This window comes from Grus americana, chromosome 4 (genome assembly GCF_028858705.1).
Source record: "Grus americana isolate bGruAme1 chromosome 4, bGruAme1.mat, whole genome shotgun sequence".
Classification (NCBI taxonomy): Eukaryota; Metazoa; Chordata; class Aves; order Gruiformes; family Gruidae; genus Grus; species Grus americana.
The window spans coordinates 43550358-43572650 of NC_072855.1; the positions used below are offsets into that span (position 1 = coordinate 43550358).

Sequence of the window (22293 nt, forward strand, 5' to 3'; positions counted from 1 at the left end):
ATAACATCAGGAAAGGCAGAACATCACAAATCAGGTACACTCCTGACTAGAAACAAGGGAAGAGCATGGGCTTCACGTACTGTACGTGTTGTTAAACTGTGCACACTGTTAACAATATAAAACTACTTACAACACAAGTTCAAGCACAATTGTGAGTTAATTTGTATCTGTATATTATCTTCAGATGACCTGGGATTCATTCACCTATCGAACAGAAGAATTAACAAAATCTCAAAACCACTGGCTGCTTCTTGGCCTGCCCAGCCCGTAATAATGCAGAAGTCCTCATGAGACTTCACTGCCGTGGCCGATGAATGCCATCAGTGCTATTTTAACACTGTTAAAATAGAACAATTATCATGCTTCTTTTCACATTTTCACGTCATCCCTTTATGAAAAGGTAATCGTAGCATGAATATGAAGGGCTGGAAAGTTTACCAAGGATCTAGTTTTTAGTGTGGAATCCTATCTAAGATAAGGACTAGTGTAAATTTTTTCAATCTTTAAATTTACTTTCTCCTCTTGAGTATTCAACGAACTTTGAAGATCAGCTCACCCATTACCCCAGTGATTTGTGCACCTTCACTTCCACATCGATAAACTTCTGCTACAGCTCTCAAGAAACTGATCCTCTACACAGCCAATGGTTGAGAGATTTGATTTTCCCTTTCTACAAGGATCTTCTGGAGGATTTTTGATATAAAAGGTACACATAAATATGCACATGCAATCACGTATGATCTTAACCTATTATAAGTTATTTCACATTCTTAATAATGGCTTGTGAAGGCACATATAGCCCACCCTCTCGTCTCACTTCCATAGTACTTAACAGCGTAGGTAATACATTAAACCCTGGATGCCTTGATGCCACTAGCAAAGCTTCGGTGGGCTTCATTGCGTGCAGAACTGACATCCATATAGATTTTCACGCTATTTAATTTTGACTGCTTTCCTGGAAGATGCATTCATCACTGTAAACCAGTTAATGGGAAAGCTGGAAGAAATAACTCTTGACATATACTTCTTGAAATGCACTTAGTGCACTTCTGATAAACTGCTTCAAAAATTAAACATGTGCTACCCAATTTGCCAAGTAAACACAAAGAGAAATTATGCTGCATTAATTTAAATGTTTTTTTAAACAACAGAGAGTAACCCAAGGGCAACCAAAGGGAAAGTGATAGAAAAGCAGGATGACTGCATTGAAATCAACCTATCCCTCACCTAAAGCAATTTGATCCACATTCCTGTTGATTCTGCACATGAAAACCTCAATAACCAAATCAGCAGTTTTCTGTAAAAATATCAGTGGTGAAATTATCACAATATTTTGTTTGCTTGCTTCCACTCAATACACTAGGTAAGACCTTGTACACTTACTTCCCCTCGTACTGCCATGCTCTTATGCCCAGAGGTTTCTCTTCAGACACTAACTGCAATGGCAGATCCCAGTTCATTACAGGCTGCAGCAATCATCTCATCATCAGCTGAACCACTGACGTCATTATTTGTCTATTCCCTTCATGTTTCTAAATGTAAATGTGATTTCTATCTCCATTCAAAGCTTCGAAAGGGACATTTAATGACAGAGGTATAAATGGCAGAGGAGGATCCCTGCCTGTGGTTTCTCCCTGGCGTTTTTAACGTGCATTTCCTTTTACAGCCGCAGCTGCTTCAGTTTTCCCGAGATTCTGCTGGAGATCCTCCTACAGAAAGGGCAAGTTCTGCTCTAAACCGCAATGTTAAAAACAGATTGCTGACTAACGTGCCATGTTCTTGTTGTAAATTACACCTATAGCTTCCTTCTAGATAGTACAATCTTGATACACACTATAATGCAGCCTTAAGGCTGGAGAAAACTGAAAGTCTACAGCAAAACCACATTTTCTTTAGTCTCTTCTGTTTCCTCTCCTCTATGTCACCTTTCCTGTATTTCTGAGGTTGTTTTAAAGACAACTGCAGTGATTTTAAAAAAATAATCACTGCAGTGATTTAAAAAAAAAATTGAAAAAAAAAAAAGAGGAGGAAGAAAGGAAAGAGAAAAATGTTTTAAATAATCACTATATAAAAAAAAAAAAAAAATATGCCATTCACAGCTTGCCAGAACACAGTGAGTTTAAATTAGAACTCGGAGCTCATAAAGGTTTCTACTTACATTTTTTTGTACCAGCAATAGGGCAAGGTCTATCTAACTCAATGTCCGTGCAATTCATTTTAATAGACGTAGTCTGGGAAGTGCTCCCAAATGACGGGCACCAGCAATGTACAAATTGTAAGTTGTTCAGCTCCAGATGCTCATCTGTCCTTTGCAGAATACAGCGCTCTTCCTAAGTCTGGTTAGTAGAATGATGCTCAAGGTCTTGCCTCACACTAATCTACTTTATTCTGGGAAAAAACATGAGATCCGCGATACATATTTAAAGCAATTTAAAGTAAATTTTGCTGCAAAGTGAATAAGAGACACCGTGCTCTGTGCTAGCCAGTACTTACATAGCGGATGAATAGGAGCAGAAGACAATACCACTAGTCATTGGAGAGGACACTAAAGAACCCTTAAGCAGGACCTGCAACAGGAGACTACACCTCCTCTGGCCATTTCAAATTCATATTTTTTTTTTTTTTTAGATTATCCTAATCCTTTCAGTTCCTAGGAAAGAAAAAATGAAAAACGGATTGGACTGCACTAACCAGTATCTCCGGTTCCTGTGGTGGTTGGGCAAAGGATTCCCTCTCACAGGTTGCCCCGAGCCGTGCAAGCACTACTGCTCCAGGTCCCAGAGGGTAAACTGAGGCTCAGGCAGAACAAACAGCCTTCTCAAAGCTGCAGAGAAAGTCAGAGGTGTAGATGGGCACTAGGTCTTTTTCAAGTCTTAGAGTAATGCCTGAACATTTCAGAGTGACCTTATGTAGCGATTTGAGCGGGATCACTGGGAGGTGCAGTCTAGCTGGGACACAGCTTAGGAAGCATAACTCTAACCGCAGCTCTGTTTACATCTAAACAGAGCATTGTCGGAGCCTTTTATTGGATCTTTGTTCAGGGGACATTTCACCTTCCGATGATTCAGCTGTTTCCAGCTACAGGTTTCGGAAATTGCTCCCATAATATGGAATTATATTAATTAACCCACTGAATATAGAAAATGTATTGTTAAAATAGATGCATTCGTTTTACAGATCTATTGTAATGGTATTGTGAGAAGAATTTGTCATTAGCCATTTATGGCTGGTTATTTCAAAAGCACATTTCTCTATCATCAGTTTTTAGGGCTACCAGTAAAATAGATCACAAAATATATAATAAATTCATCTATGTTCATTCCACTTCACATTAACAATAAATTTGAAGAATTGCATTGGACACTCCAGGCAAGAAAATGTAGTTGCAACTATTTCAATTTCAGACAATCCAAGTCACCAGGCTTCGAAACTCAGTATAACGTTAAGTAGCCCAACCACTGTTCCAGGTGTTACTGTTTCTCAATTCGATCACCTTTCCTCACGCTGAAACAATCCGTGAACAGTTTAATCAGCTGCAGCAGGCTCGTTTAAGTGCTATGGAAGCGCAGCAAGAACGGAAGTGGCATTGCATGCTTGGATATTAATGGAATGGGGTGGTGGTGGTGGGGAGTTAATTCCCAGACTATAAATACTGATACGTCAAATTTCAGTATCTGGAGAACTGAAACAAACCAAATACTGCAAAGGAATGAAGTAGCACCTGGCCAAAATAGACAGCTCAGAAATTAAGATTTTAAGTACAAATCATTTTCAAGAAACCGTAACTTCTGATTATAAAACTGAAAACCAACAATTCGGGCTATGCCTACACTTCCGTGGGCACCCAGGAGACCCCTCGCGCCAAGCGGGCGGGTGGCCTACGCCCTCGCTTGCTCAGGGCTAGTCCCTTCTCATCACCCCCGTGGCTGGACGAGGCTACGATGGGCCTCACAGGGTGTTTTTAAAATGTAATTCCTCGTGAGTTTGTCTCGGTCAAAGTGCCTGCAACCATGTGAGGGCTGCATCGCAGCCTCTCAGGCTGATTTTAACAGCGCAACGCCGCGAGAGCGCGTGGCATACCCTGGGCGTGTTGTGAGAGTAGCTAGATGTACGCGATGCTGTGAGACATGACGAGGTAACACTGCAGACGGCTCAGGGATAACATCACGAGCAGTCCTGTGGCCGTCCTGTCCGCACCACCGCAAGGCAGGTCTTGGGGTGAAAGGCTCCCCAAAACTGCACCCAAGCTTTGTCTCAGAGAGAGCTGGATAACTGGCTTAAAAAAGAAAAAAAAAAAAAACCAAAAACAAAAACCAACAACTGCCAGCACCAAAACAAAAACCAACCACCAAACAGGAGGGAACTGACTTGCAAACAAGGAACTGAAGCTTGAAAGATAAGTTATTTGGCTTTCTTCACATGTCCCATATTCACTCCAGCAGACTTAAAACAGAACTAAGCTGTAAAAACATTAAGCATCAAATATAATCATTCTAAAGCTATTTAAAGGAGTTAGGGCATGCACAGCTATGTATTTCTTGGTTCTTGCATTTGAAGTGAAGTTATACTAAGAATTTATTTTGGCATCAAAGTCAGAGCTCTACAATAAAAGCTTAAAACCTAAAAATTTGTGAAATAGATCCCAGGTCCTCGTTTCATTTTATTATTTTACTACACAGGACACCACCACTATCCAATGAATCTCACCTCAATATCTGTGGACAAGGGCTACACAGCTGCAAGACACCATTACGAATGCTTTTCATCAGTAACCTCAGAACATCAGTAACTCGAGAATGTAAAAATGCTTCCATTCCTATGCTTTCATAGTGTTTATTATCAAGATTTAACTTCAAATTCAGTTTGGTTTTAAGTCTGTCCAGGAGAACAAAGCCTCCAACTAGTTTTCCCTCCAGCCACTTTTCCTATGATGCTCAGCCCACAGACAGACCTCCACACTGGAACTCCTAAGCTCGGACAGGAACATTCTCTGGCTATTTCGTCACTCTTTAGCCATCCATCTCTGGGGAAAAACTCTAGAGAATAATTAAGTATTGTGATAATAATTCTCAAAGGAAAAAAATAGTGAAAATTTACAAGCTTCTGAGGAATGTCAGCACTGTCATATAAGCTGCTTTGGCAGATAACTCCCACTCCAGAGTGGTATTAAGGAAAGCAGATGAAGACTCACAGCTATAAATAGATCAAAGACAAGATTTATCTTAGTCTCTACAAATTGCCTTGTTTATCAAATACTCTGCTACAAACTAATTTTTCAATAGTAAACTAAAAGAAAACTTAAACAGATTTCTTCTTGAAAGCATGGAGTCTGAAGTAATCTAGAGGGGCTCTGTTTGGTTAGACCTTATTTTGTTCATTTTACTCCACAACATACTTTTCCTTGATACGCCATATGATGAGCAATATGATGTCATGCTTGTTCAAGGTGGCGGAGCTGTAGTTACCAAGCAGCTCCACAGTGTACAGCGACAAGGCTTATTTTTGAAAAGAAAAACATGGTTGCCCTTACATACACACCTGAAGAAACATGCAAAAGTGCATGTTTGTGCAGTGAATACTTTAAATGAGCGCTGGCTGAGTATAAAACAAACTTCTGAATTTCCCCTTGCTGCTTCCCAAAGCCCCCCTTCATCTCTGTATGGGCTGTGACTGTTCAGAATATTTTTAGTCCATGAGGCAGCTTTTCAAAGACCTCTTAACTGTCTTAACTTGTCTTACAAGCATAAATCAAACCATGTTGGCCAACTCTTTCCATAACAGAACTGCACCTTTAAATACCACTAATGCCAGATGGTCTCAGCATATAAAGCAGCATGAGACAACATATTAATGCTACTCAAACAAGCAACTTGTGCTACCAGCAGACCAATGAAATCAGTCTCAGGCTGCTAATCCTCTCTGTCTCCATGGCAACATCTATTTCAGACAATTCTTCAATTTTCAAGTCAGATGAGATTGTTGGCCCTTAAACTTCTGTTTTCAGGGGGTCTTCCCCTGTCAGGTACTTTTTCACTTTGTATCGGCTACCGTTATAATACAGTATTTATTTTTATCAGCTGCTCCATGGAGTATCAAGGAACAGATGCTCCTCTGTTTCTGTTTATTTATGGACTTTTCCTCTAAAGATTTGTACTATAAGATTTCCACTGAAGACTTGTACTATTTATTTCCACTACGGATTTGCTCCCCTAACTGTAACACATGGAAGCCATGCACGTATAGATGTGTCTGTTGTGACTCTACCTACCAGCACTGGAAGAAAAGGGAGAATTGTTAACTTCTTCACTCTCCTCTGCTATCAAGGCAGATTGTTAAACAAACAAACAAACAAATTTATATCTGCAGCGGGTAAACAGGGAGAGAAACTCTGACTCCTCCTCACCATATGTCCGTTAGCGTAGCTGAGTCAGCACAAATATGGGGGCTATTTGCTACTAGGAAAAATCTGACAGGAAGCAGTAGGAACCGCATCTTAAAGGCGGATCAAATGCTGAACCACATGCCATCTATCAAGTGCATATATATAGTGGGTACATGGCATAGCCACACGCCAACCGGCGGCATGGAGGATGAGAACCTAGGCACGTAGATGAGATCCTGAGGCACAGGGAGAGGGTGTTCTTATCTGAAAAGTCAAAAAAATACACGGCAGAGCCAGGAAAGAAGTCAGATATCTGTTATCACAAAACCACTTTTCCTCTCTGTGAAACAACTTCCTACAATGACAATGTTTAAACACGCGACAGCCCAGATCCCAACCCCACAGCTTTTTTCCTCTCTCCATCCCACCATGTACTGATGTCACCAAAAAGAAAGAAGACATTTCATTCAGAAAGGCATAAACTTTGATCATTCATTCCTTAAGTGCAGGCTATTGCAGAACCAAAATCATATTTAGCCTTCTTTCTCAAGGGCACACACACAAATTGGCTTGAACATTAGGATTTATAAGCCTCCTGCTTATAATGAAGATTCAGACGTACAGCTCCCACTGACTTCAGTTTGATTTGTGGATGTTCAGCAGCTGGATGGGAGGAGAAATTAAAGCACGCCTTTGTCAAGTGAAGGTCTGACATGGGGAGTCATAAAGGTCCCTTTGAAGTAACGATATTTGCATGTGGAAAAAGTGTATATTTCGCTCTTAGACTCACCTCAATTTTGCTTTTAGTTCTAGAACTGTGCTCCTGTGCAATAAGCCAAAATAAAGAGCCAACCAAAACCACAAAACCTTCAGTTTACCGTAGGAAAACAGGTCAATTTTTAATGACAAATGTGCAAGAAATAAGCCGTTCGTAACACTGAAGGACAGTAATGTAACTGAAGGACAGTCACACAGTGGGCTCCCTTTAATTTTGAGGGACAAAAATAAAAGGACTTAAAATGACGTCTTGCAGGTCAGCGGAAAAACATGCAGTAATTCACATGCCTGTTACCTAGTTGTCTCTAATGCGATGGTATAGGAAGCACAACTTGGCAGAAAGTTTTGATCTTTGAAATGACTCATTGCGCTTTCACTTTCTTTGTGTCTTTCAACTATTAGTTGTATTTCTCGTAGCAAAGTACTGCATGATTTCTCTTTTGTTTGGAGAACTACTATGGCAAATGTTAGGGTCATGCTTTCTATACACCAAAAAAATTTACCAGATCGTTAGACTGGTATACTAGCAAGGATGTCTTTGCCAAGGAAACAGCTCGTTAAACCTTGGCCAGTCAGATGTCCCACCTGATCAAACAATTCTTTGCAGTGGGCTTTAAGGCAGTTCCGTACCTAAGGATAAGTATCCAAAAATGGCATACGATGGCCGTTCTCGCTGTAGGCAGCCTCTGCAGCCACAGCAGTATCTTTGGTCGTAAATCAGGCGGCTCACACTCCACAGTCATGAACAGCTCCATAGAAAGAATGACTATCTCAGCTTGCTCCACCGGACTTCATTTGTGAGTAAACAAGGATGTCAGGTTTTGCTCATAATTCAATATGAACAACTACCAGGAAGCAGCTGCTAGCTTATACAGTTATAAATGTCTCACTTTGGAAAAAGAATTCATTAAAAACAAATCTTTACTGCCTTTGAACTGTCATGTTTATGATTCAAGGTTCTCTCTTACCTGGCCATTGTAGCTACATAGACACATTTCTAACACATGCCTTCATATTGAACCAAACCCCACAGTCCTCTGACAATCACCCTGTTACCTGCTGATGTCACCGGAAGACGTGGCCGGTGGTGATTCAGCCGGCACAGTGTTAGCACAGCGTTAGCACACTGCAAGAAACCTCCACTCCAAAAGGAAGGGCACTATGGACCAAGACCGCACTTTTAGTCTAGCGTCCTCATCCCCAGCAGTGCACCCGAAAGGAGTAATGGAGGTGACAACTTCACTGCCACAGGGCAGCTAACATGTCATGCTACATACCATCGTTTCTTCATAATATGGCAGAACTCTGATTCCAAAATCCCAAACCCCAGCGAGTCAAGCGGCTTTCTCCAGCACTGTTGTTCTGCAGAGCTCTTCACCCACTCCCCGCACAGCACCAGCTGAGATAACACGTGCAGATCTATGGCAGCCAGAAGAGCTCAAATTCGTGTCACACTGCAAATCAAACCTCCCTACCCTGCTACCATTTTACTGATAAGGATTTTCTTTTCCAACCTTTTAACTACAAAGGCCCTTGGTGTCTCCATTTAGCCTCAGCATACCAGAAAGTAAGCTTCCAGCATAACATTCTGACGCCACTGAATTCACGGAACCCTGGCTTTTGATTTGTGAAAATGTAGACCAAAAAAAGAAAAGACGTGACATATGACTTTTTTTTCAGGAGGAACATGAATTAAACAGGTATGAAGACTTAACAATAAAAATTAATCTGCTAAGAAAAGATCAGATAGGGTTCATAAATAGTATGTTTCACAAAGCAAGCATACAAAGCACAACAAGGTACTTTAGATGGTGACACACGAAGGCTGGGATTCACCAGGTCTTAACCATAAGCTCTGGCACATGTTCCTAAATTAGAAGCCTGCCCAATGTCAACTCTTCGTATAGTCAATAGAGAAAACAGACATTTTCAGAGGGCACTGCAGCCCAACCAAGAGGTCTACCTGCGAATCAGCAAAGACAGATTATAGAATGTAGGCTTCTAAATCATGTACCACATTTGAAAACAAAAATTAGGTAGAATGAACACAGAATTAATTCTAAATTAGTTTCAATACTAAATTATTGGCTGAGCCTAGTAGCAATTCCATTGCTACAATCAAACATTTGTATTTATTATGAAATAGGAAGACCTGTCTTGGCATTTTAACCCCCTGTGTAAAGACTTGAGATATTGACCACTAAATTATAGAAAAATAAACAGTTTCTCCTGAATAAACTAAATTAAGAATTAATACAATAGCAAAGTCATTTTTTGATAGATCACATGTTACAATTTACTGCCTCTAACAAAACGTTTCCCGAAATCTCAGGAAATTACTGTGCTTTATACACTTCTCATTAATTCTCTGGAGTTCATGTTAATGTCACCATAATAAAACATCCTTTTAATCCCAATCAACAACAAAACAGGCTCACCTCCTGTTTTTGTTGGAAACTGTTAAGGCATTCTGCAGATGTGGGAGGTGATGACAACTCTTCTCTTTAAAAGAAATTAATCGACTCTTTCAAAAGGAGTGGGACTGTCAAAACCAGCCTGGGTCAGACCGACAAACTCTGCATGCTCTGCATACTCAGACTAATTTTAAGCCTGAAAAAATAAAACTGTCTTCTGTAGAATCATGTTTATTCCTAACAATTACAGCCTTTTTTTACTACGGCTTGTTTGCCCTTTGTGTTAGTCCAGTAAATAAAAGAGAAACTTCTGAGATGCAGTAGCTGGGATCTACAGCGTTTTCGCAGGTAGCGCACAGCCTCTCTTAACCCTTTTTTAAATGATCTAACAAAATGGAAAGTCTTTAAATACCTCAGTCAGTGAAGCAATTTGGAGTAAGGGTATTTTATCTTTAGGAAACACTGCAGAGGCTGCCTAGCACAGCTGCCTAACCACACTTACTGTGAATTTCCATTGACTTCAATGGGAACGTGAATGGCATTAACAACTAGCTGTGAATGTGATCTATAAACGTGCCTAGACCTCCTTGAGTTTCACCAGTTTTATAAGCACATTTTTCTCTTGGATTTCTACACTTCTGTTTTTAGCCGAAAATTAAAACTGAGATAGGAAGGTAGGATGAATTCAGAAATATTATTTATTTAAGAAAGAAAATATTAAGGAAAAAAAATCTGTTTTCAAAAAAACTGAGCATTACTAAGCACATTCTAAAAAAATATGAAGTTATTCAAGGCTCTTAAAAATAAAACGGATGCTTTTAAGAAAGTCGGTCAGCACGCACAGCCAGCCATCTTATTGCCAGCAAATCCTACAGCCCTCTCGAGACCCGTGCAACCTACAGAATCTGTGAAGGACACTGGGCATCCCACTCTGAACGCAGGCAGCATTAAAATCGTGCTGCCAGAGACTACTCCAGGCCAAATCCTGGCTGGGAGACTCCAGGGGGACTACCTTAAGCAGCACTACAGCCCAGAAGGGATTTTGCTGGAAAGTTAATTACAACCTCTCAGTCTTACGCAGAACGAGCGAGGTACGACCAGCCCCAGATTTGCGCTCCCAGAAGGCGACTTGGTAGCGCGTCCCCTGCGGCGTTTGATGGGAAAGCCAGAACGTCACAAGCTCCGAAAGAAAAATCTGTTCCCTGATGCACAAAGGAAAAATCCAAATGCAGAAGGCTATGTGAATAACAGGTTCGACCATGGTTTATTCTGCACTTTATTTTATACAGCCCTGCAGAGCCAGCAGCAGCTGCCCTGCTCATGCTCTCGGTTTGGCACTGCGGGTGCCTCGTTACCCTGCTGCCCGAAGAGCAGCTCACCTTTAAAGAGGATTGCAAATGTAAGCCCTGAGAGAAGGAGGGAAGCTGAATCACAGCTGACAGAAAAATGTGACAGCATAATGTGGGCAGCACAGCATCTCCTGTCCTCCTGACACAAACTGTTTTGCTTATATCCACCCATTTACGGCCCCTACCTTTATGCAACGCAGCTGGATGAACATGAACTTGGTGCACTCACGTTTAGCAGCGACCAGCCCCGTATACTTCAACATCTCCCTTCAGAAAGGGAACGCTAAACAAGCGGCCATTGATAAAAAATGCCGTTTGCTTAAACCTCAAGCATGCAAAAATTAGGTTTGCCCTCCAATATCTAGATTTAATAACAAGGCCTTGTCATATACAATTTGTATTAAAGCTCTGCAAAATTGGGAAATATTAACAGGGCCCATCAAAGAGCTCACAAGGTTTTTACTTGCAAATTCCAAGCGCAAGGAAAAGAAGCTTTACAAAATCAAGCGCAATTAATTGTAAGTGATAAAATTAGAACGGCTGCATCTGATGACATCACCGTAACCAAGAGACAAGCTGCGTGCTTTCTAATGTCACCACTGCTAAAACACCCTGCCGCTGACCCGAGCGTTGCATTCGCCCACCTGAAGCGGGGCAGCCCACGATGCCCACAGGTGGTATCCAGGGGTCTCCCCCATCCTGGGCTGCCGCGCCAAGGCGGCACAGCAGATTCCTGCCCACGCCGGGCTGAAATCACGGCAGCCTCCTACGCATTCGTTTCTTCTTGCTACTGCTGTTTCTCAAAGAGCTGCACTTGCTCACGGTTCTCTGGAAAGGCTGCAGAGTCACTGAAATTGCAACCATATAAAAACCATTTAAAAATGGGCTTTCGCGCAACAGTGAAATGCAAACATTACGAGCAACAGGTTTATTTCCTGTGAATTTGTCGAGTTTACTTATCACAATTTCTTGTCACAGCAAGTATTAGCTCAGGTGGCTGGTGCCATAGGCAGGGTTTCTGTATTAGCAGACAGATCTTGGATTTCCCCATTCATTAATATACAGTAGAGGCATGATTTTCATTTCTCTTTTAGACACCCTTTAATTATGTTTTTGCAGGAGGAAACGGCTCAAGCACTTACGTTGATCCTGCGATGCAGGGCTGGAGTATGAGAAACTGAGAGCCTAAGGATGGGCGCCTTTTGCGGGGCCGGGGGGAGGCAGGGGCAGTACAGGAGCTCCAGGGTAGTAAGTAATTTTGGAAGCCAAGCAGCTTATTTAGGCTCAGTGCCAGCACTGTCCCACCCAACCCATTTCCTCACCGTGCCAAGTGGGGTCTTTGATAAAGTGACAGGTCCAAGGATTAATGTAGCTGAGTTGCACCTCGTAAAATCGACTGAAGTCACACCCGCCGGGTCCTGCAAACGCTCCGAGTCACAACTGTGCTCCTGCCTCACCCGAGGCCTGCTTCACTGGCTCACAATGTTTTGTTGTTGTTCAAAACTGGAAAGTCCAAAGTATGTCATTTTCTAGAAAATCAGATGTCTCACCCAACTACAAATCAGTATTTTCCTTCTATTTGGAGTATTTTTAAAGATGCTTGTGGGGAGAAGGATAAACAATAAAATCATTGACATTGAAAAAAACTTACAAATTAAATGCTGCTGTGAAAAAAACATTAAATATTTTGTTTCAAAAACGCCATTATTCTGATATTTTCAGGATTTGTTTCCTTTTCTCCAGCGTGAATAATTTGATGAAAATGTCATTAATTTGCACATCATTTTGTTGTCACAAAATCTGTATTTTCATCCATCCCCTCTCCCCTCCACTTGATGCAAAAGTAATTTTCAGAGCCTGTATCTGTAACCAGTCAATTAATAAGCCTCACTTTGAGGATTTCTTCACAAAACTAAACACTGAAAAATAACCACTACAGAAAATCTTAGTAATTTATTTTTAAAAAAGTAGGAGTTGAGAGAAATTTTTATCTGCATTTTTTTCATGCAAACAGAGAAAACAAATCTAGAAATCTCAAAAGTGTCAGAATGTTTCATTTTCACATTCAGGGTGAAGTAGTAATGGAGGGGAGTAATCTTGCACTATCAAAATCAATGGTAGAAATGAGTCAGAAATGGCAGCATGCCTAAACAAGTGGCTGAACATTAACGATGGAGGAACTGCTTTTGGCATTAATCAGTTCTAAATGTATTTCATTGCTATTAAAGAATACAAAGTTATGCTGAAAATGAGTTGAGTTATAATAATAAAAAAAAGCCTCAAGAGATCAGCATTCATTTGGTGTTTGCTCAACAGAACATCAGATACCCAAAGCAAGAGTCTATTTCCTCTCTCAGGTGTAGTCGGTATTCTCCTGCACCAGAATTAAGGCAAAATATTGTGTCATTTGTCCCAGAAATAATCTGTGCTTTACTATCAACTGTCCTCTGTTTTCCCTTGGTGCATCATCAACATCCCACAATGTCTTTCTCTTCCCTTTAGCTCACCTTGCCATCCGCCATCTTCTGTCAACTTTGCCAATATTTTCACAAACACAGGGACAAAATTGTATTTTCTCATGTAATCAAAGCTCCTCCAAAACATTTTGATCACTTCCAGTCCAGGTTCCTCTAACACCTTCTACACCCAACCACTGATACAGTCTCATTCAAGTCTTCTTCTGCCTTAACCATCTAGTCCCCACCGACTCAAAGTGGGGTTATCTGCCCAGAACAGGTGCCTCAATATAAAACTCTTTGTTAAAGTTCAAATATCTTGAACTTGAAGGTTTTGCTTCTCCTTACTCAAGAGGTTTTGCTTGTCCTTACTCAAGGGCTTCTTTTCCACCAGCGATTGCAAGCTCTAATCTCCCATACGGGTGCAGTATCACCCTAAAGACACTGCTGCCACAAAAACCACAAAACCGCAAAATTTTGGCATGAACCACGAGGGAAGCACAGGTAGCGGGGTGTTCAGGTTTGCAGAGAAGGCAGAGCTTTAGAGAAGACCAGAAACTTTAGGCAGTCTCACGCTCCTGGCATTTAGCACGTGCCTGGGAAGAGCGCAGTGAAGGCCGTGTTCATCTTCCAAGTGACTAATCCGGCTTTCCAAGATTTGCCAAGACACTTTGTATGCTTATACAAGAAACCAGACTGGCTCATTCTGGTTTCCAACACAATATCAAATCTTTAAAAAAAACCCAAACAACAAACCAACCAAACAAAAAAACCCAACTCATAATGTGTATGTACCCCAGCAAAAGATGAGCCCTTAACAATTCATTCCAGTTGCTTCATTCACTAAGGATTTGTTCTAGTTGCTTCGGAAGTCTAAAGCACGTTTTCTAAAATTTTCCTATTTCTCTCATGCATTTTTTTTTTTTCAAATATTGCACATATATTACAAATTTATTTTCAAAAATAGCTGATACTCTAAAATTAACGTTGATTTATATGCTTATATGTGATGAAATGCATTCACACAACGCTGCACAGCCATGCAATATGTGTGATTATGCAATGTATGCATGTACGTGCAGTATTTGATTTACTCAGTACAAAGCCTCTTTACTCATTACAAAAAGTCTTTATTGATGCTCTGCTGACACTTTCCTGATTTATTTTGTCATCAACCTGCTCACTAAGTGAACAGAAACATTTTTTTTGTTTTCACAGCAGCTTACTAGACAATTCAGGTACCATCCCTGCATACTCACCAGGCTTCTAGAAGCATGAGCTCTCTACAAACTGTAAACATATTAGCCACAGCATATATTTTGTTTATGCTTATATATATTTTAAAATAAATGCTGTGACAGGATATCTCGGAGGAACAGCTTATGTTCAGGAATAACAACTTCTTGGCCTGTCGTGAAAAAGGAAAAAATAACTATGTGTATGTGTGTGTTTGTGTATATGGTGATAAATCAGGTCCTGACCCTGCAAGCTTTAATCACACAAAGTATCCTTATTCCTGTTGTTGCCCCGGGAAGCAAGTGCGGATGGTCATAGTGAGTGAGGATCCCCCCTCAGGTACGAGCTGCAGAATCAGCCTCCTATTCCCTGCCAAGGCTGGTACAAGGCTCCACTTCTTTTACTGCACAGCTTAAAAAAAGCTCACATAGAAAAATAAACAGTGCTACCTTTTACTACACAGTAGAAGAAAGGGCATGTTATTAAGAAGAAAACACCTCTAATACAACCTTTGGTGCTTAGGTTCTGGAACAAAGCAGCAGGGATGTTATCAGTGCCTTTGCTATTATTGAGCAGAACCATAACTAGGCATGGGGTCAGGATCATTGCCCTTCCTAAAAAGATTCTGAGTTTCTCTCATGTGCTGCTGTAGATAGCAAAAGCTGCAGCAGCTCTCCACTTTTTGAGAAATGCTCAGTACCTCACAGAATGAGACTGACGATTTAAATAAACCAATGAATTTGCTCTGGTTCAAACCCTGGTTAATCCTTTGCAAAAAACCAGCATTTTCAGCATCCACCACTAAAGATTGCCAGGACTCATCACATTCCCTGACATATGATTTGGACATCACAACATGTAGCATTTTTGTCTATAGGGCTCCCTTTGTGAGGGACCGAGCACGTTCTAGGAAATGCTTGACGTTCACCGTAGCCTATACGTGAATGCAATCCATAGGAAATCTTCTTTTCTGTGTTTTTTTATGGCTCATTGATACCAAGTTGGATTCTCTTTTGTTTGGGCTCAATGAGAAACCCTTTCTCACGTCACTGACGCCAACAGGAGAAGGAGCGTGGCTCTAGAAGAGCCACGGCCCCATCTCAGGCTGCACAGAAGGCTGTTCTTGTGCCTGCTTCAGCTGGCTTGACAGAATTGCCAACTAAATGAGCTGTAGCCGGTGTCCCCTGACAGTAACGCAAAGTCACAATAATATCATATCATGCATATCATTCTAGCGTGTAAATTACATAGTGGCAAAAAAATTAATTCTTACTTTCAGGATCACCCTTCATAGCAATAGAGCAACAAACCACAAAGAGATTTTTCAAATTTCACTGCAGTTCCTACATTTTTCATTTCAAGGCAATGCTTTGCTACCCTGCCTTCCTCTTCCGTCTTCCTCATGTCCAATATCCTATAACCTCTAAGTTTTATCAGTTGCCCTAATGCAGTCATTAAAACCTAAGTCCCTTGTGGATGCAAAGCAAGGTTATATTCAGGTCATAAAGCAGGACGTTAAGCACTAATTGCGTAGACCAAATCCCCAGAGACCCACAGAAGTCACATCTCCACCTAAAAATCCCAGACTTCCAGAGCTGTTCTGTAGCCCGCTGAGGGAAATGTGAAGACATGACTGCAGGTGGCTTATGGTTGGGCCCCAGGTACTGAGCATCTCTCAAGAACGAGCCTTTTCACATGCAGACGTAAGTAACACTATCAATTCTGAAATTGGAAAGAATGAAAAACGCACGCTTGTAGGCGTAAAACGAATGCCCAGCGTCAATCACATCCCATTTTATAGAAAGCATCTCAAACCCCAGGCACACATAACCACAGACACCCTGAGACATCTCTGCAAACGCCCGTAGCGTGCCACGGTAACACGGTTTTCCGCAGGCAGGCTGGCCACGTTACAGGGCTCACACAGGCACGTTCATACCTAACGCCTTTTCCCCGACAGCTCGGTTGGTGCCAGGGAACGGGGAGGCCAACGCCTTCCCTCTCAGCACCTCTGCCCCAGGTGCTTGCCTGCAGAGCAGATGGGAGCGCCTGCACTCCCGACCGCAGCTGCATCGTCCGAGACTGCACGGGGAATCCAGCGCGTTTCTCGCTGTGACAGGGCGCTAAGTCCACCGGCAGCCACACAAAGACGCCCCGCGCCGAGCGCAGGCGATCGCTGACAGCCGGTGCCGCTACCGGACCGAATATTTTAGGGACGGCGTCTGCCCGCTGCCGCCGGACCCCGGGCCCCATGCGGCAGCCCCTCTCCGCCCGCTACCTGCCGCCAGGTGCGGGCACCGCCGGGGGCCGCCCGCCGCCCCCCTTACCGGGCTCATGCTCGCCGGGGCGGTCGGAGACCTCGATGACCAGCAGCTCCCGGCCCTCGGCGCTGCGCCCCACCGTGTAGATCCTGCTGATGGCGGGGCACTGCAGCCAGACAGCCACCAGCGCCTCCCGCAGCTCGGCGTACCGGTGGTACTCGAAGGAGATGCCCTCCTCGGCGCTCAGCCGCCGCCGCCGGCTGGCGGCCCCGGCCCCCGCCGCCGGCTCCGCCGCCCGGCAGGCAGCGAGCACCCCGCAGAGAGCCAGCAGCACCCGCAGCAGCACCCGCACCGCCATCCCGCCCGGCTACCCGCCGCCTGCGGCCGCGCAGCTACCGCCTGCCCCGGCGGGAGGGACTGAGGGAGGGAGCGGGGGGCGGGCGGAGGCGGTAGGAGGGGAGGGGAGGGGAGGGACCGGCCGCTCCGCCCGTCTCCGCGGGCCCCGGCGGGAGGAGCGAGAGCTCCCCGCGGAGGGCGGCCGTGTGTGCGCGGCCCCGCGGTAGCGGAGCCGCAAGATGCGGGCGGAAGCCGCCGAAGCTGTTGTTACCAGCTGATCTCGATGCCCAGGTGGAGAACAGCATTGGGAAGAACCCCAGGGCACGATTTATACGTTGCTTTTTTATTTTATTCGGTGAAATAGTTTTATCCTGCACGGCATTCGTGCAGTCCCACCGAGTTAACCCACTGGCAAAACCCCACATGAACAGACAGAGCGCTCCATAAAAGATTCAGGTGGTACCACTGCAGAACACCACAAATGTATGTGATCGGTCTCACGGGGAAAACTGCAAACAATCACCTGTAAGGTAGCTTGCTCATCATCTATAAGGTACCTTTGCTGCATCACAGAAAGCAAAGGGTAAAGTAAGACTTACTGAGAATGCTTACTTGGAGAGCGCATCCCATTGTGTTCAGTGGCTATGCTCTTGTGAGGAACCACTCACAAAGTATTCACAAATCACAGTTTCTTCTAGACCACAGATACTACAGGACTTCTGAAGCCATCTGTTTTTTTCAACCTGTTTGTATAGGCATAGGTGTTCAGACTATGTCAAAACAGCCTGTAAAGGACAACTGATAAAAGCAAAAGGCTAAATGCTGAAGAGCAACTTCCATATCAGTTATTTTTATTATTATTTTTAAAGGATGAAAACCTCACTGGAAAATTTTGAGAGGTTCAAAATTTTTAAAAGTTTGAAAATCACACATCCAATTCCTCCTTCTACAAATAGAATCTTGTTCCCAATAATTTAATACGTTTTACCCTGATCTTCTAGTCTAAAAGAGTGAGCCTGTATAACATCCCCTTCCATCACCAATTTATACCGAATCAATTTTCAAGATTTGTTAATAATCCTTTGTGATCTTGTGGATGTTTTCCTAAATTATGGGTTGTCTAGTTCCAACCAAGAAGATAATGGAAACAATGTCTTCTAAAAGATCTTCATTGACATTCGGTGATACGCCAACTCAGAAACTCATCCAGCATCTGAAACTCAGACCTGAAGAAGCAACTACTATATATAAATATCTATTTGTCTATATTCACCTATACTTGTTTCAGTGTCCTGACTGTCACTCCTGGATTATTTGATGTGCTGCTTCATAGCACGAACCAAAGGTCCTTACCATCTTTCCAAGCCAACTGGGTTCAGAAGCTTCTCTGCTCAGTTTCATTCCAGGGTTACAAGAATGCAACCATGTGCAAAGGCACCTTCAGAGCACTTCTTGGAGCCTTCAACTCTCCGTTCTTACTGCTAGAAAACTTTGGGCGTCACATTAGCTCTAGAGTTGTGACAATGCAAATACAAACTTGCTCTAAGCATTTTGCAAGAATTGAGCGTACAGAGACTCCCCGATACCTTGTTTTCTCCTACTGTTCAGACTGAGGATCACAAAAGTGCCATCCCTCCGACTTCTCCCAAACAGCAGGAATTGTATTATGAATTCGTTTATGACTTCACACCACTTCAGAATTATGTGCAATATGTGCCACGGTCTCAGAACTCCAAAATGAACTGCAAATAAAGGTAGATGACCTAACATTAAAAATATTCACATTCTTTATCAGTTTTGTTGGCTACATTCATCACAGGCTAAAGATTCCTTGTTTTCTTCATCGCTTTCCCTTGCACCTTTTACACAAAGTAAACAAATCTGCTGATGCTGTGATTTTAGACTTACAGTATCATTTTCTGGGAGAACTTTCTGATCAGTCAAAAAACCTTTGTGCAGTGTAGCAGCTCTCATTGGCTTCCCTTCAAATTTATTTGCCCAAATACAATGTCACTAAAAGACACAAGTAGGCTCAGAAATCATCTATTTCTTTTCATCTCTTCAAGCAGTGAATTATTATTCCACTACATAAAATTAGTCTCACAACTACATCTGAATGGATTTGCATTCATTTCCATACTTGCTAACCCCCCACTCCTAAAAAAAAATTAAGAGAATGAGTAGTTATAAACACACATGTACATATGCATCTTGTGTAAAAAACAGGGCGGTTTACATACTATCAAATATTTCATTTTGAGTTCACACGTGCTAATTTCTTTTTAATAATGGATTAAGAAACAATGATTAGATTCTCAGGGAGCTTAGGAGCATTCGCAGAGCAGGAGGAATAAAACGATGACTTCCTTTGTATCCAATCTCTCCTCCTATTTTCCATAGTTCAGAGATGACAACTAGCATCACAGGAAAAGGCCAAATTTCCTTGTAATATGGAAAACGGTTTCGCACTCACCTTTGTCTCAGAGGAATACTCTAACCCCAAGGGCATTCCAAGGCTATATGCATAACCAGGCTCCTGGGTATGGCCCTGGTAAGCTAATAATACTAATTAGTGCAGGGAATAGAGCTCAAGTGCACCCTGTACAGAAAATGTCCCGATCAGCAGATTTCAAATCTGGTTTTCCTCTCTCTCATGTCTGTCTATGACACCAAATAGATCACATTTCACTAACAGATGCTGCCTAAATAATTTGATAATAGTGAAGAAAACTTCACTGACATTTATAAAAATACATATTTATAGACATATATAAAAAATATATAAAATATTAATATTTATTTACATATCATTCCATTCTTTTGGCCAATTTGCTGAATGTGATTCAAATGTTCAAATACTTTTGATTTGCCTTTGATTTGATTTCAGCAATTCATGACTCGTCAGCAAGTACATAAAAAAATCTTAAAAAACAAAATCAAATAACTCCCAAAACAACCCAAACAAAAATAAAAACCAAACCCTCACACTCACAGAGCTGTTCTTACAAGACTTGAGTAATTCTGCACTTTCATTTGCGTGGCAAGACAAGCAGGCTGAAGCACCTATTTTCTTTCCTAACCCAAAATGAGAACCCTGAAGCTATGTCCATTAGAAACAATGAGAGTACATTAGGAACAACAGAATTCCTAAAAACACTCTATGATGGAGATCAGATACATACATAATTAATTGCAAAGTATTGTTAAAAATGACACCATGAAAATACTCAGTAAACTTCTCTGGTTTATATTTGGAAAGAAGTGAGAAGGTGCACTATACTGCATGAGGAAGACAGTGTTTTCTAACAAATAAGCACAAATAAGCAAGTAGGATGCTGAACATAATGCCTAAGGGAGAAGCACGTTCAGATCAGCAAGACCAAATCACTAGCTGGTCTTTAAGCCCCCCTAAAGGGCTATCTTTGGCCTGCTAATATTCAGCTGTATCGCATTTTCAAGCCTTGGAAAAATTCTGAAAAACTAATTAGGGTATTAACACAGTGCAACTATTCAGAAAGAACAGCTACAACCTATTTATGTCCTAAAAGACCAGGTGAAACCACAGAAAAGCTGGTAAGGGTTTCAATTAAGAAATTAATGATAGGAATAGAATAGTTCCAATCAACTTTAATAAGAGAACAGCTGATTTCAGTGTTGACAAATTACCAGGCAAGCAGGTAGAGATAACTTGTGAGATGTAGGAACCTTTTACAAAACTTATCTGAATACTGATTATATACTATATACTACTATATATATTTACACACTATATTACATACTATACCTGGCAGCTCTGGTCACTTGAAGATTTGTCTTCAAGACAGAAGCTTCTATCGCCAACCTCCAAAATGCCTTGCAGAACTCAGTGGCTCTATTTCTTGGATGCTTGCAAAATGGGGTTGAGATATGGAAAGTCACGGCTTTCCCAGTACCTTGAGAACAGGCTTAACATAAGGCAGGTCAAAGGAAACAGAAATAAATAAAGAATGAATTTTTTAAAATCCAAATGCAGACGAGGCACTTAGGCAGGAGGTTACAGAGAGGGAAAGAAAATAAAACCACCTTCCAGTTACGTATTGCAAGACTGAATCTTTTATTGTCTCCACCTGTTAAATGATTCAACCATGTTACTGAAACTCAACCCAGTCCGGTATTTAAGTGCTTACTGCACTCTTGTTGGGGTGGTGAACATCCTATAGATGTAACAATTCTGTGTAGAGCCTCTTTACAGGCTGCAACTTAACTTTCATACAAATCATACCTGATGTTTGCACTTGCACGCTGCATACCTACACAAAGGGTAGTGGCTTCTTGCTGCCCCTTATTTCAAGTTTGCAGGAGTCATCACCGCTCCTGGGGTGGTACTGGGTCCCGGTCACTGAACTGCAGCGCCTGTTTCTGAGAGATGCCATGGCTGCATCACCAAACACGCATGCAGAGAAACTACCGTGCAGGATCACTTTCAGAGTCTGCAAAAACTGGCTGACAGGGTTTTTTTAGAAGTGGTGAGTCATTATCTAGCAAGAGCATTCTTCTGGTCTTCCACAGCGACTGGTGTTTCAAGTCTGGGGGCTAATTTATTCAGTGATTACATAAATGTGAATCAAAACTGATTAAAATTTATGGATAACAAAGCATGGTGAATAACAAGGATATAGCAGCTCTGCAATGTGAGTTAGATTACTTGGTAAGTTGAGCACATTTAAATATTTCAGAGCAGCAAATTGCAAATTGCACTTAAATATAAAACACGCTCCTAACAGTCTGGCAAGCAGTATTGCTAGAAGCAGCGAGAAATCACAATAGATGGGTAACTCGACTATATTTTCCAGCGTAATGCTGCAGAACATCTAATTTTATCTTTGAATGGTTAGACAGAAGGACAATGGTTAAGAAGGAAGGATGTGATTATACCACCAAGAGAGAATGTTCTGGACATGCAGTCCTGCTATCTACAGCCGAAACAAGACATCAAAAATTCAGAGACAAGCCATAGAAGTGATTTAAGAAGTAGAGGAAATACCTTACTGCAGAGGGCATAATATAATCCAGTTAGCTGGTGAAAAATACAGTTGAAAAGCG

The 22293-nt window shown here is 42.0% G+C and overlaps 1 protein-coding gene across 1 annotated transcript in view; it reads right to left on the reverse strand.

The window, feature by feature from the left end:
• Positions 1-17302, reverse strand: part of CPE (carboxypeptidase E) — a 60114-nt gene extending 42812 nt beyond the window's left edge. Inside the window, exon 1 of the mRNA XM_054825030.1 lies at positions 16942-17302. Within this exon, the coding sequence (XP_054681005.1) occupies positions 16942-17233 (292 nt within the window). The 5' untranslated portion in view covers positions 17234-17302. The remainder of the gene's footprint in view (positions 1-16941) is intronic.
• Between the last annotated feature and the right edge of the window lie 4991 nt (positions 17303-22293).